This window comes from Lepisma saccharinum, chromosome 6 (genome assembly GCF_977018435.1).
Source record: "Lepisma saccharinum chromosome 6, izLepSacc3.1, whole genome shotgun sequence".
Taxonomy (NCBI): Eukaryota; Metazoa; Arthropoda; class Insecta; order Zygentoma; family Lepismatidae; genus Lepisma; species Lepisma saccharinum.
In genome coordinates this window covers 64,681,024-64,696,655 of record NC_139234.1, presented here as the reverse complement: position 1 = coordinate 64,696,655, position 15,632 = coordinate 64,681,024, and the positions used below count along the sequence as shown (strand labels likewise).

The following is a 15,632-nucleotide window of genomic DNA, read 5'->3' as shown; positions in this document are numbered from 1 at the left end:
GGAAACTAATGCCTTCTTAAAGTCTCTTATTTTATGCCCCTCCACCTAGTTACCTTTAATTTGCAATCGAATTTGCAGATTTGAACAATAGCACACACTGCTTGAATGAAGATGATGTGGGGTGCACAACCGACTGTCACTTTATAAGCCACATTTCTTAAATGCTAAGTTTTTTTTTTGTCGGATTCAACGATAAAGATTGTGTCTAAGTATGCCAGCTACATCTAGGAGGGGGGGGGGGGTGCGAAAATCTATTCTCGTCCTGGGCGCTGAATCCTCTAGGTACAGCTCAGATAAGGAAATATTTCCTTTCGAGAGACCATTAACAGATTTACACCATTATAGAAACATAAGACAATAAATGCCTGAAATTTAAATTATCATTATTAATAGAAAGAAGTAATTAAATGAAGTCTAATACTTATTAAAAACACTTCACCTGTCGTCTATTTTCTTGACGTTTAGAACCAGCTGTTAAAGGTATTAATTTGCTAGTTTATAAATGTAGCAAAATTAATTAATTTATTTATGTTTAATATTATTAATTACTTATTTAATAATTGACATATATTCTATGACAATAATATATATATATATGTAGCTACGGTTTCGGGCTTGCCCTCCCCTAAAAAAAATCCTGGGTACGGCCCTGGGTAGTGCTCAAAGTGAAAATTCCTAGCTGGGGGATGCTTGGTCAAGTTTCGGGATAAGAGGGGATGCTTGCATGGATCAACATGGCGACAATGGGTCGGGGATTCTTATGTAAATTATGGCAGCTGGGAAGATGTTTTATGACCCATCACCCCCCCCCACACACACACACACACACTTTGAGCTGTGTAGAAGATAAATTCTGCATCTCTCTTCTTGAAGAACTAAGATAAAGGTTACAGTACACTAAGATAGAGACATCATGATTTTTCACGTTTCACAGAGCGGTTTTCTTCCAGTACCACGAAATATCAGAGTGACGATATATCTCCTAAACCGAATATAAACTTGTGAAAAGGATGAAAAATCACAATCCAGCAGTGCCCCTAAGATACTCAATTGAAACTGATCTGTGGTCTCTCCAGCCTCTTATCTGTGTATATTACTTTGAGGAAGCAATGCGGACGGAGCGTGATATTGCCAACACCAGCCTAATGCACGAAACCTTGCCGCAAGGCTATGGCTCCAAACACCTCGTCAGCATGGGAAAGAAATGTTAACTATTCGTTTAAAAAATGTGCACAGATATAGATCGCGTGCTTAAGGTTTCAAAGGCACATATTTTTACGAATTGTTTATTTTAAGTCGACTGCTATTCACACGTACTCCACGGCATTGTCTCGACCGATTATCGAACGTTGTGTGACGTCACGAGATTCGGAAAGTGTGCAAGGCACGGGCTCTCCCCTATTCATTGAGCTGCCGATGTCTGAAAGCAGGCAATTGACTCTCCCAGAGAGTGAGATATTGTTATACCGGGCAACTATTAGCGTCGAGATTTAGGACCTCTTTTGTTTACACGCACCAGTGAGTACATAAATAAGGAGTTTTAGAACTGGGACACACCTCTTGGCAAATGGCTTATACCATAGAAGGGATGGATCAAGTCTCTTGCTGCTCTTTGAGACCAACACACAGAGTGTGAAGAGGTTGTTTGCAGTGGTGTTGCCAAAGATTTATGTAGGAAGGGGGCGTTGATAAAACTTGACTAGTAGAAATAATAATTCTATTGTATTGTACAATAATAACAACTATTATTATATCCTTGGAGGGACTGTTATACTCGATCTACCAGATGAGTAGATCCAGTACAACTGTTTTCATTATTTGCCGATCTCCACGGCTGAGTGGTTAGTACAACACGCTATGACGTCAGGGGGCCCGGGTTTATCATATAACTTATCCTTATCTTCGCGATTAGCCGAAAGTGGAACAAAAGACCACATCAATCAAAATCCATCATATTTTCTTTTACATTTCATGCAGGTAGTGTACTGACAAGCATATAGTAACCCTATAGCTCAATATTATGCCCTGGCTTATCTGCAGCCAGACTAGGGGGACGATTGGTCGGCCCGACCAACCCCCAGCCTTTGTAGGACTTCGCGACCGGATTACGCTCACTCACTCGAAGCTCTCCAATTTCCTCACGATGGTGGGTTGCCACCGGTCCTATACACAGGCCGAAAATTCCCGGAGACTGAACCCAGGATCGAACCCATGCCTTAGACCGCACGGCCACGGAGGAGGACACTGACAAGCATATACATACTTGCTATTGTTATTAACTTTTAAACACCTCTTTCAAGGAAAAACTTTAAAAGTCATGGGGAAATTTTAATCACACAGATTATGTTGTGTGAACATTCACAAAAAACTCTTTAATTTTTGGAATTTAAAAAATGCATGGAACCATTTATTCTTTGGATTAAATTAGAGAAAATTATAAAAAATCTGGTTCGTGCATTTTACACTCAGTTTTCGATTTCACACAATATTTACTTTGGTTATCTCTTCAAATACTAACTGAACTTTATTTGTTATCAACTATAAAAATGGCACGCTTTCTTGGTTTTTATAAAATGAATTATGCTAATTTCCACGGGGGTCCTGGATTACTTCGACCCCCCCCCCCTTCCCAAACCAGACGCCCATGGCCGTCTGGTAAAAGAAAGGTAATGCAAGCTTACAATTGTGGACATCCTGAATGGACTAATCATTACCAGCATTCCTATTTTTAGTTCCCTGACAGAGTATCACATTTTCAGTGATGGTGACAGCGTATCTCTGAAACGGAATAATAAAGATGCCTTCGCCACGCACCACACGCAACTTTAAAGAAAGACATTTTGCAACACAAAGTCCTGTGAGAACAGGAAATTTTTCATTATGTTGTAGAGATGGGACCAGCAAGCACATGGTCTTTCCCTCAATATAATAACTTGCTTGATATGGAAGAAAAAAAGCGCTAGAAAACAAACATATTACTCCAATAAGATTTTCTTAACATTGACTACAATCAGAATAAAACTAAAATGAAAATTTGAAAAAACAAATAGAAAACATACAAATGAATGAATAATTTAGATAAAGCTCTTTCACAAAGCAAATCGTAAAAAATTGAGAATAAGGCTAGAACATATAAGTTTTCAATTCCATTAGTTAAAATTATAACGTTTCCAGAGTGTATTTGTGGAGCAACAGTCGATGATACAGACCTATATTTTTCATTGTTTAAAATATGAAAATCAAAGACAAGCATTTATGAAATAATTAATCAAATTGTCTACACATCTTCAACCTTCAGTATTTCCACAGAATCAAAAAATCAGACACTACTTATAATAAAATCATTTGTAAGTGCTGCATTACCAACCACGGTAATATGATATAATAAATCATGTGGATTCGATTTTATACAAAATAATAATTTAATCCACAACTAAGAATATAACATGGCTAACTGCATGCTTGACAATCCAAATCAACAAAACAATTGAACATCTATATTCAAAGATATAATAACATCATAGATGTTTCACAATCTAGCTACTATAGTAAGAACAAAATTAGAACCACAAGACCATTGAAAAAGAAAGTCTAACAGCTGTGGCCATCTGCAGAAAGCACACACACACACACACACACACACACACACACACACACACACACATATATATATATATATATATATATATCGATAGAAAGGAAGTAAGCATTTCTGGACAATTGTTGCTAGCTATGTGCTTTGCTTTCCATAGTTAAATGTTCCTATTTTGTATTCTTTTGTTTTTTAATAGTATAATGTTCAATGGGGTCCAGGAGCAACTGCCCATTTGCCATAAGGGCCAGTGCGCCCCTGCCAGATACTCACAGCAGTAATTAGGTGGCGTCTCCATAACTTCTAACTCTGGGATAGCAACATTGCCAGTCAATATAATAGCTTGCTCCTTCTTTTCCAGAACTACCATTATTCTTGCAACATTTCCACGTGTGCTAATAAATTTTAAAGCGGATGCGAGAACAGAAAATAAAGGCTTAAATAATGTAGAAGCTTGATCAATGATCGACAAACAGCAGGTAGTACAGCAGGATTATCCTGCATCATAAAAGTTTGCAGAGACAGTTGTGACACCTGTCGGGCCTTCCAGATGGCGTAGTGGCCACAAGGCGAGAGCCATACTGGGTAGTGTGTTCCGATTTTATGGAGATAAATTGCGCAAGGATTACATTTTTAACTCCATGTCCAGTTCCGAATATGTGGTCCAAGCATAAAATAGGCTTCAACTTTTCGACATCTGCGTAAAAAGTTTGTACGAACCACAGAAATCTTAGCTGAGTATTACCTCCAAAAAGGTGAAGGTGTTGCTTGCAAAACGAAAAGAAATACGTCATGTAAGTTAATTACAAACCACCAACGTTATCAGCGTGTCGATAGCCGGATGAGATGCTTCAAACTCCGCCGTAAAACCCTCGAAATATAATAATTATAAAGCATGAAAAATAGAATATATAAATTACGAAGTTGTCGATATGCTTCTTAGCACGTACGTGTCTGTGTATAAAATTAAATGTTAATGTATTTTTACGCCATTGTTTTCAGTTATCTTTTTATAACTGGCATTACATTTTTTTGATTCATAGCTCTTGAGAAAGAGGTACATGTAGTACCTTACCTCGAAACGTTGAGCGATGGCAGTTCAGGCAATGGGTTACACCGAAATCCTTGTAAAAAACGAATGTTTCTGCACAAGCTCCTGCTTATGGCTCACTTACAAAATTATTAATGTAAAATAGTGAAAATACCACATTTTAATGTAGTTTATTACAGTTTTAACGCACATCATGACAGTATCATGAAAAAGTAGATGGAAAAACTTGTTGCGTAGGATCTTCATCTTACAATATATTAGCAATCTATCACCAGTAAGTTCCACAATATTGCAGATGCGGGAACAGACATAAGAAAAAACATTAATATCATGCAGAATTATTCCAGCGAAAGACGCATTGTAGAAACTCTGGTGCTGGTGCTGCAAATCAGGATTGTTCAAGAGATGATTTCGGATGCTGCAATGCAGGATAGCATACGTTCTGAATGGGCAAGATGTGCTACAAAACGAGATACTTTGAGATTTGTGCAGTAAGAGCATTAGGAGAGGAGAAAATTCCAAGAAGTATCTTACCGTCTCTTGACCTTGGGGCGTTCTACCCCAGACGAATTCCTTGACGTTTCCTGCAAGACTTCTGAATCCACGACCTGGTACGGGTATGAGAAGTAGAAGAGGCACAGAGGCTTCATAAACGCACCAACTTCAGATGTCGCTTGAGAACTAGCTGCCCCTATGCTTTCAGCATCGCTGTCTTCCCTGCTCATTGTCGACGCTTTCAACAGAGCAACGGATGTCTCACTTTTTTAGATCAATACAACCGTTTCATTCCTTCACATCCTTCGATGTCGACTATTTTATCTTCTTTCTTAAAATCGAACTATTGTCTCTGCAACGTAAACACTTTCAACACTTGCATTTTGGAATCTTGAAGGCCGTTCTTTAGAAGTGTTGGGCTCAGTTCTTTCTTGGAATAAGCTGCAAAGAAAACAGAACAGCATCAAAAACTGTAAAATGAATGACAGAAATGAGATTGGATTCAGTTTTATTTTATGTGCTGTACAGGAATAGACGATATCCATCCTCAAGAAGATAACAACCAACTCTCAGATATTTATATGCTTACTCTAATTAAAACTGCTTATGGATTTATTGGAACTATTCATTGAACAATTCCATGCAAAACTTTGAACAAAATTAATCTTAGCAATTAGAAGTAGTAACATATAGTTTTCTCTGGACCATACTATACTATATTCAAGTAAGCCATCCGCACTTCTGTTAATGAATACTGACATTGTACAGTAATTTTAAACATCTCGCAATGCAGCACTTAAAGGAATGTAAACCTGCATTTCATTGAGTTTAATTTAAAGTAGATGGCCATTACATTAAGAGTTGACACGCCAAAGAGACCTAATTTTTCCGAATTTTTTCGAAACTCAAAATATTTTCTAAATAAAACTAATAATTTCTGATACAGAACCAATGTCTAAGCGAAATTGGAGATCAAAATATCCTATTCTGTGAAGCGAATGAAAGATCAATAAAAAAGTTATGCATATAAACTTAACATAAAGTTTACAGATGTCGGGATGAAATACGTCAACAGCGAATGTCAAAAACATATGCCCTCCTGTTAATAATTAGTTCATTTACGTGCGCTTTCTTTCATAGTAAGGATTTATGACGTTCATAAACTTCTCGTGGTTTTGATAAATTAATAACAGTTTGTACGGGAGAAGCCAACCAATATTCTTTATGACAGGAGCTTCAAGTAAGGGTTTATCTTTCATGAATGAACTACTTCCATTGGACATGCCGTTGACTGTTAAATCCATACAACTCTGTAAGTTTAATGTTCGTTAAGTTAAGCTAAGTTTTAGAAGAACAGTATAATTCTTATTTCACCGAATCTGAGATTGTTTTTTTGAAATTTGAGACAAGAACGAAACAGATAGGAATACTGTCTCTGGCCTGGTTCCTCTCGAATTACAAACATTACAAATGTGTCTCGTTCTGGGCCATGTCTCAAGTTGAAAAAGCCTGCCTACTTCTGGTTTTACTCTCGAACTGACAGTCTGGATTCCGTTTCGATCTTGTCTCGAAATATTAGATGCAAATAATCATTGAAACTTTTTAAAACAAATTGAATTTACATTAAGTAACACTCATAATCATTAAACAGGCATCACCCTTAGTATGTCTGCATATAGGGCAATTTTTTTTTGAGTGAAATTTGTATAAGTTTTTATTCTAGTGGGTGATGTTCAACTTGACGTCAACATGAAGTGCACTTGGGAAGAAACAGCATGAAGTCGGACAAACAGATTCGCACGTGTTAATGAAGACGTAAAGGAAGCCTCTTTACAGCGAGAAATTTGGAATATTTTACACGTGATTCAAGGTATGATTACCGTTATCATGTGAGGAATGTGTACAGTACAATAAACTTGCAGTATTAAATTTAATAAAGAATCTAACTAAAGTATCTTATACACTCACAGTAATCTGGCACTCTGTGTGTATGGAATGGGGTAGGAAGAAATAATTGGAGAGTAACGTTGTACGGCGATATATATGATATACCGTGGCGGCAATTAGGAGGGGCAGTTCCCCCCAACTTTTCGCCACTTTTGCCCCCGCACTCTGCTAAACCTTATATACAAAGGGAAATTATACTGTCTTTGCCCCCCCCCCCAGTTTTGGCACCTTGCCCCCCAGGTTTTGGAACCCAATCGCTGCCATTTATTATATAATTATCATCAGTTCAAAACGATCAGATTTCCTCGTCTCATATGATGCACAGTATAAAACTGAATGTTCACTATATCGATCTATATTTCAGACGTAATAGGGAACTCGAGACGAAAACATATCGATTTTTCTATGTCGTTTTGTTGTTTGCGACAGAAAAACAACAGTGGCGTAGCATGGGCATTTCGGGTGGGAACGCCAAGTCCGAAAGAAAGGTCGGCCCTTTTTTGGTTAATAATTTACTTATGAAATTAGTCGCCACAGGTGTTGTTTATTTGCCTGAAGTCAGCTGGGTTTGCAATAAAGCATCATCATCCATGCAGTTTTTAGCTAGAAAATTAGATGCCTCACTATGCAACAAATGTTTTGAACTTTGGTGTTTTATACCTTTCGGCATGACACAAATCATTATAAAACCTACCTGAATCACAAGCCTCTGGACAACAGTAGACGTCATTGTTGTGAATAATCCAACTAATGATTGATTTGGTTTATTTTATTTCGCTTTTCTACCACTTTTGGTTAATCGCGAATATGAATATGAGTGATGATGATATTGATGAAGGGACACTCACAAAGAACACCCGTGCTCACCCCGGGGTTCGAATCACGGGCCTCTGTCGTCTTGGCGCGCTGTGCAAAACACTCTGACACGGAGGTGGGCGGATGATCCAACTATCGTACACTCTACTAACATAACAGTGTCGATTAGTAATTCAGACCACTGTTTATTACGTCTTGAGAATGTTGATAAACATTTTAAAATAATTTTGTCCAGAGACCATTCGATGTTAAGAGTTTTCAGATGAATGCTAAACATTTCCATTGACACAATATTAAGCAGTTACATAATAACTAAAAAATAATAACCCGCAAAACTATTTTTTTTTATTATTATTATTAAGTGGTAGAGCAGCCACAGGCTGAACTTCTACCACGATGACTTCAGCAACTTATTTGACAAAAACTGTGTTGATCTTTTAGTTTTTAATGCACATCGCTGTTCGTGCGATAAATTATACAATGCAGTGGCCATTAAGAAGTGCTATATTTCGGTTTGGTAAAGTTACGTCAGTCAATATTGCGTATTGTAGCAACACATAGCACGAGTGGCACGAGCGCGAAGAACCGGGTGGAAATTCTACTGCTGTCGTCTGCTTCAGAAGGCAGGAAGGGTCACGTGAACCAATCACGTAGCCCTCTGCTCCATACGCGGGCGTAAGAGAGAGCATTTGGGCGCGTGCTTTAGAGATCCAAGCTTTCCCTCCAGAAAGGCAGCAAGGAATATAGGGTCCTGTACGCCGAACCTGCTCGGCGTCCGGCCAGGAAAGGCATTGAAAAAAAAAAATGCTAGAACGAGTGTTGTTAGTGGAGCGTTGCAAGCGGATCGCGAGAAATAGCTATTATGATGCCATGAAGGTCAGACATATATGAAATTAGTCAAGATTTACTTTATATTTACAGCATTTACGCATTTTTTAAATATTAAATCTGGGAACGCCGGGCGTACGGGCGTACTATAACGCTACGCCACTGGAAAACAATATGAGAAACTCGCATTTTCTAGACCCCTAGTGTTACGTTACATGTAATTTTCCACCAAGCAGCGGCGGCGCCAGGATTAATCATCTAGGGGTGCTGAGGGGGTGTGAAATGAAATTTAGGGGGTGCGACGTTGAAAATGAAGAAAACATGAAATATGCATGCATGTTTTAGTCCCTAAATCAAATATCAATCAAGTTTTAGTAGGCATCTATGATAATATGCTAATAAAACTGAAAAATACTAGCGACTTGCTTTATTTTTGCCTGATTTTAGCACAGCAACGACGTTTGATAATTTGAAAAGAACAGTTTGTTCAAGGGAGGCCAATGACATATAAGGACGACTGGAGGATTTTTTTCCATGGAGAGGGGTCGAGGTGTATCCCCCCAATAGGGTTGTTCACTCTCTCAAAAAAAAAAAAAAAAAAAAAACCTTCAGTTTGAAGTTACCATGTTCCTGCAACGCTCTTATAATTAATTAAATGACTGTGACTGAAATGTACACTTTTAGATGAACATCCATTGTTTTAAGTCCACTTTATGCACATGTAGGCTAATCAGGACTGGATCTATAGTTTAAAGTGGGATCCGAACCACTATGTGCCTCCACCGGATGTCGAACGCGGGACCTAATCCCTTGATTACAAGATACAACCAATTGAGGTACAATTAATCAAATGTCAAATGCGTTGTGTAGGTCACAACAACTGTAAAAGAAAGAAATCGCTACTATGCAACCTTAAGTTCTGCAATTTGAAAAAGAAAAGAACACAATAAATACAAAATTATGTAGTCACTTTCATGTAATTATCAATTCACTTGTTTTGGACTGCTTCATTTTTCTGAAAATGTTCCGTTGCTTTGTTACCCCTCTTTTCATATGCGTTCGTTTTACATAATACATAGCCTACCTTCCGTCTGTCCAGATGCTGTGGTGTCAGAACAAAACGCTAAGTGCACAGCAAATTCTTAGTTAAAATCCCTTGGGCCGCACTGTCCCCTACAACGAACTGTAACATTTCTTCGCGAATTTTTAGCCTCTGAGTAACAGTTTTTGAAAACATCTGAAATGATACGTTTACCAGAACAAATGGAACGAATTAACAAGAAAACTACCGTCACGATACAACTCGCGATAAATAATTTCCAGAGAACGACCTGATGATACTTGAAAGTAACTGAAATTTTGTTTCAATACGACTTGGAGAAAAGAGGAAGAACAAGTAGGTGGATAACAAAACCGTGTATCAACAGTGCAAAGGAAAACGTACAACAAATCTATCGAAAAACACAACCAGACTTCTTGAAACACAAGAAGAAACCATTGTTAGAAATAAAGACAAGGGCCGCTGATCTTTATAGACTGCCGACAGTACAGGAAAATAAATGCGGAATCTCTTTGAGAGTAGGATCCATGCTTGCCTGTTGTAAATAATAATAGCAGTCTCACATCAGTACCTAACATTCGACCCTCAATATGACAACGACGTGACATAATATGACACTGTAAGAAGTAATGTTTGCGGTAGAATATTGGTTTTGGATAGGGGGTGCGGAAGAAAATTAAGGGGTGCGCACTCCTTCGCGCCTCCCTGGAGCCGCACTTGCCATCAAGGTACTGATCTGCATTATGACGTAAAGCTAAATGGAATCATCTAAAAGTGGTCTCCTTTCTTTTTTGAAAAAAAAAAAAATCTCGTGCATTTACTTCAACACTCGATTAACTAATTTTTAGTGTAAGAAAAAGAACAAGAAATATTAATCTATAGTCTGTCCCGGGAATCTCTGCAGCGAGCGAACAACGAAAACAAGTCTCTGCGCAAGTAGTGACGCGAGATGGCTCGACGAGTGAACACGTGCGAGAAAACGGAATAGCGGGATGCGGGGAAAGCGACTGCAGTTATCAGCCTTTGAAGAAGCTCCGCCCATTCGCTTTCTTCCATTCTCTGCCGTTATGCGCGACCTTGCTCCAGAGATCCCCTGGATAGAGTATAGCAGGCCCGGAAATTAAGGGGTGGCGCTCCGGGGAAGAGGGATAAGGGCAGGGCTTCCATCTGCAAACGAGCTCCCACTGGGGAAATTTTGCTTTAAGAAAGTCACAAAATGGGAAATATGAGATTTGAAATGTATTAAAAATATTAAAAAAAAACAACATAACTAACTATCTGATACAGCTTGCCTAAAAGTTCTAATTAAAACTTTGTGTAGGTGGGCCTCCCGATGATGTTGGACCAGGGCCTCCATAGGCTAAATAAATCCAGGCTGGTTAGCACAATGCGCTATGACCCAAGTGATCCCGGGTTCAAATCCCGGCCTGGGCATGGGTTTTCTTTGTACTGTCCTTTCATCAATTTCATCATATCATCACTCATCCTCATCGTCGCGATTAGCCAACAGTGGAAGAAAAACTACGTAAAATAACCAAATTAATCAATCAATCAATTGAACATGGAGCCTTAGTGAATCGCACACTCAAGATCTTGAGATGTTTTACGCTCATGCACATATTGCCAGATGCAATAATACGCATGTATTTGGATTTTATTATTTTTAAGTCCACGCCGCAAGAGTCCTTTGAGTTGGGTTTGAGTTGGTGTTTTAAGTCCACTTTATGCACAGTAAGGCTAATCTGGACTGGACCTACAGTTTAAAGTGGAATCCGAACCACTTGTGCCTCCAACGGATATCAAACCCGGGACCCCTTAATTACAAGGCAATGACGCTACCACTGCGCCATGGGGGAGGCCCTAAGAGTCCTTTGAGGGCAAAGGCTTTACCAAGTGCCAGCACCCGTGGCGGAGTGGTTAGCACAGCTCGCTACGCTTCTTTCATCCCGCGATTCATATCGTGTCGCAGCCTTGCGACACGTGGTGCAGATGCAGGGCGCAAGGGAAGATGAAACTTACCCTGTTCGGGGACGCAGAGTCTCGACCCCCCCCCCCCCCTCTCAAGACCTCCAACTCTCCTCTGAAAGCGATCTGACCCTTTTCCGATCACAGCCGGACCTGTTTTCCTCTCGTATTTTGCAATTGCATTACGTTCTCCCTGGCAGTGAGCGGACATTTACCTGAGAAACTCCTGTCTCATCATCTTTGAGTTGCGAAACTCATACCTGCACCGAGAGACATTCCACGATATCATCACTCATCTTCATCTTCGCGATTAGCCAAAAAAGTGGCAGAAAAGTGGGGTAAAATAAACCAAATCAATCAATCGAATCTAATGCAACATTGATTCTAATGCGCACCTTAATTTTAGAGACGAAATTCGGGGCCTAAGAGATTACACATTAGATTAGAGTATATGCGGTACGTTCACACCCAATGTTCCTAGAAAATATATAATCTCTCACAATATAAGCTACTGGATACAATCTAATTTTGGAACAAACCATGTTTCCCGCTTTGATTTAGAAATGCGGGTTATACAGGAAGAGGGATCCGAATTTCTCACAGGTTGTTCCAAGGTCGAACTCTTTTAGGATAGATTGCATGCAACTAGCAGTTACTTAGCAAAACTTAGTCAACTTAAACACGCGACGTGTCTGTTAAGTAATACATAGTCATCTATCACAAGCAAAATCTTCCCCTACATATTCCTCAAATGAAGAACCTTCTTGCAGCATGAATGCGTTTTTCCTTTGTTTTTTCAATACGCAACTCCCATATGCAATTAAAACTTTGGAAACAGTAAACAACTGATAATTTTGATTAATTAATGTTTCTTAATTAAAGCCTTGATTGTTATCGGAGCCCGATGCGGCAAATATTACCAGGAAAGACGTTCTGTATCGATTTAGACAGAGACGCAAACTAGGCCACATAAACACCTACTGCTGGTCGATGAAAATCAGAGTTTGGGAAGACTTCTCGCATCATCCAGAAAAGTGTGTGGAGACTGTGGAAATCTTCAGTAATTGTTATGTCCATAAAAGCCTTATTTTAATATACAACAAAGAGACTTGTCATAATGTTGGTGGTAATGAGTATGTAGTGAAATGACTGAATGAATGAGTTAATTTTTTTTAGTGCTTCGTCACATATGGTCAATTTGCACCCTTCACAGTATACGGCGAAAAATCCTCTTACGTGAAGTCCTCAACTCGAAGTTAAAAATAACGTATGAAGCCCTTGAGAAAGGTTAAAAGCAGGATTGTTAAAGGTCCAATGGATTCTATTGGGTTCCGCAACAGGACCGAAACCATTTTTCTCGCAAAATTTCAATTCGACTCAAGTTGTGTATTGTTTTAAGCTCACCGGACAAAAAATTAGTCACCCCTGCGCAAAAGCAAGGTGGTTTCCTAATGACCCTACAGATAGCGTTGCAGAGGAGCGGCGCGGTACATTATGTCTGCATCAGTGCTGTGTGACTATAGCAGTAACGTTGAGTGCGGAAGACGTTGTCCAGTACCGGAATAGTGGGTCAAGATGGGCAAATCCAGGGATGTGTCGGAGTGGCAAAAAGGGGCTATCGTGTTAGGGCGTGCCCAAGGTCACACAGTGAGTGAAGTTGCCGGATTTGTTGGGGCATCGATGCGAACTGTCCAACGTGTGTACAAGGAATGGTATACCACTGGTGACAATGAAACGCGGCGTGAGAACTGTGGTCGGAAAAAGATTCTAACCCAGAGGCACCGGAGAAGAGTGTCACGTCTTGTGAATGACAATCGGTTTCAAAGCAGACAGGAATTTTTGCAGTCAGTGAATGAAGGTCCATCCCAACCAATTTCCGAGCGAACATTGCGACGATAACTTCATGTCATGGACATAATGGAGTCGGGTTCCTCGAGAGAGGCCTTTGCTCACAGCGACATATAAAGTTGCACGTCTGACATGGGCCAGACAACACCGAACTTGGACAGTGGCAGACTGGAGGCGTGTATTGTGGTCTGATGAATCGCGATTTTGCCTCTTTTCAAATGACGTAAGGCGTCGAGTGCACCGACGGTTAAATGAGCCATTTCATCTGCAGTGTGTGGAGGGTGTAGTTCAGGCAGGAGGGTGGTTCTGTGATGTTTTGGGGTGTTTTCTTACTATGCACTGGGCCCACTCATTCAGGTGACCGTGAACATGAACCAGTATGTTTATTTGAACATTCCCGGTGATCGGGTTCTTCCCTTCAGTCAACATCTTCATGATGAGCACGCTGTGGACAACCCCATTTACCAAGATGACAACTGCCGTGTTCACAGAGCAGCACGCGTATGCGAGTGGTTTGATGAACACTCAGGTACCCTATCGCAAATCGCCTGGCCCGCTAAATCACCTGATCTTAACCCCATAGAACATTTGTGGGACTATTTGGAACAGCGGGTGAAACGCCGAAATCATCATCCTGGCAATTTGGAGGCTTTACGTGATCTTCTGATCAGCGAGTGGTGTCAACTGGATGTGGAATACCTGCAGAACCTTGTGGACTCCTTACCTCGCCGAATCGAGGCGGTTATCAGGGCCAGAGGTGGTGTTACTCAGTATTAGAGTGATGTCTCCGGGGGGTGACTAGGTGAGTTTATTTCAATACTGAACTTGGACGGGATTTAAATTGATCCGGATAAAAGTTTGTGGACCGTATTTAAATTGATCCGGAAAAAAGTTTGTGGACAGAATTGAAATACTATAAACATAAAAAGGTTCTTTACGGTCCAGAACCCATTTATACTTGCTGATTTTCTCTCCAGGATGGGAACTGAATTTATTTAAAATTACTGGACCTTTAATAACCCTGGTTAAAAGTGCAAGGTTGTGAAGGGACCTGCACAGGACATACGTAACACATTGAAAAGGTAAGAAAAGACTAAAAACTTCCCAACGAACAGTGTAAGAGACCAGTTCTTCTCACAAAGCTAAAAACATTTGTCAAAACTCTGTCATCTCCCCACAACATGGATGATAAACAACTGAGAAGATTGAAAGTTTGTCTGAGGAAAATGAAATCGGTGCATTTAATAAGAATATGCCGAAGACTTAAAACAACACTACACACGCGACACATTGGAGGGTCAGAAACTTCAGAAAAGAGGAAATTTAATGAACAGCCAGTGACATTTAGCTGAAATACAGAAATTGCAGTAGACTTGGAAAAACTGACAATTTGATTTCAAAAGGAAATCGATATTACGTAACACTCGAAACACTTTGGAGTCATTTTAAAATAAACAGTTTTTAATTCCAGTCCGCGTTTATTGGAAATTCTTTGTCTTTATCTGTTTGAAAATACTGTAAATTCTTCTTGCAACATCGCATCATTTTTTTTAGTCCCAAGTTGTTGTTTTCTTCAAGTTGTCTCTAAAACGGACACTAGTGGCAACCCTGCTATGCCTACACGGGAGACGTTACGTTAGTTCATTGTTGAAGAAAATTTTATAATATATTTTCTCAAAGAAAGAATAAAATAATAATATTGACATTCTTAGAAAATACAGTGTATCTAGTCCGCAGCAGAGATTTTAAGAACATAATAAATTTTAGTACAAGTTGAATATTCCACTTTACAGACATAGTTTGTAGTCTAACGTTTCTTTTTACACGTTAGGGGTTGTATATTCTAATGCATGCCATATCCATACGTTTTATAGCCAAAAAAAGGGGCACTTAAACTTCACAATATTTAAATTACGAAGACTGTACTATTCAGGCTAAGCTTATCATATTTATATTAAACTGACATTTATTTGGTCATAAATATTTGTTTAAAGTTTGTTTCGATATCCATGAATCAGTATTTACAATTT

General features: G+C 39.4%; 1 protein-coding gene across 3 annotated transcripts in view; it reads right to left on the bottom strand.

The window, feature by feature from the left end:
- LOC145988830 (uncharacterized) overlaps nt 1–15,632 on the bottom strand; it is a 197,324-nt gene that overhangs the window by 113,336 nt on the left and 68,356 nt on the right. For 2 of the 3 annotated variants that reach the window (XM_083124045.1, XM_083124046.1), the window contains exon 2: nt 5,178–5,579. The exons of the other annotated variant lie outside the window; for it this stretch is intronic. In XM_083124045.1, coding sequence (XP_082980171.1) covers nt 5,178–5,368 — 191 coding nt within the window. In that variant the 5' untranslated portion in view covers nt 5,369–5,579. The remainder of the gene's footprint in view (nt 1–5,177; nt 5,580–15,632) is intronic. 3 annotated transcript variants of the gene reach the window in all.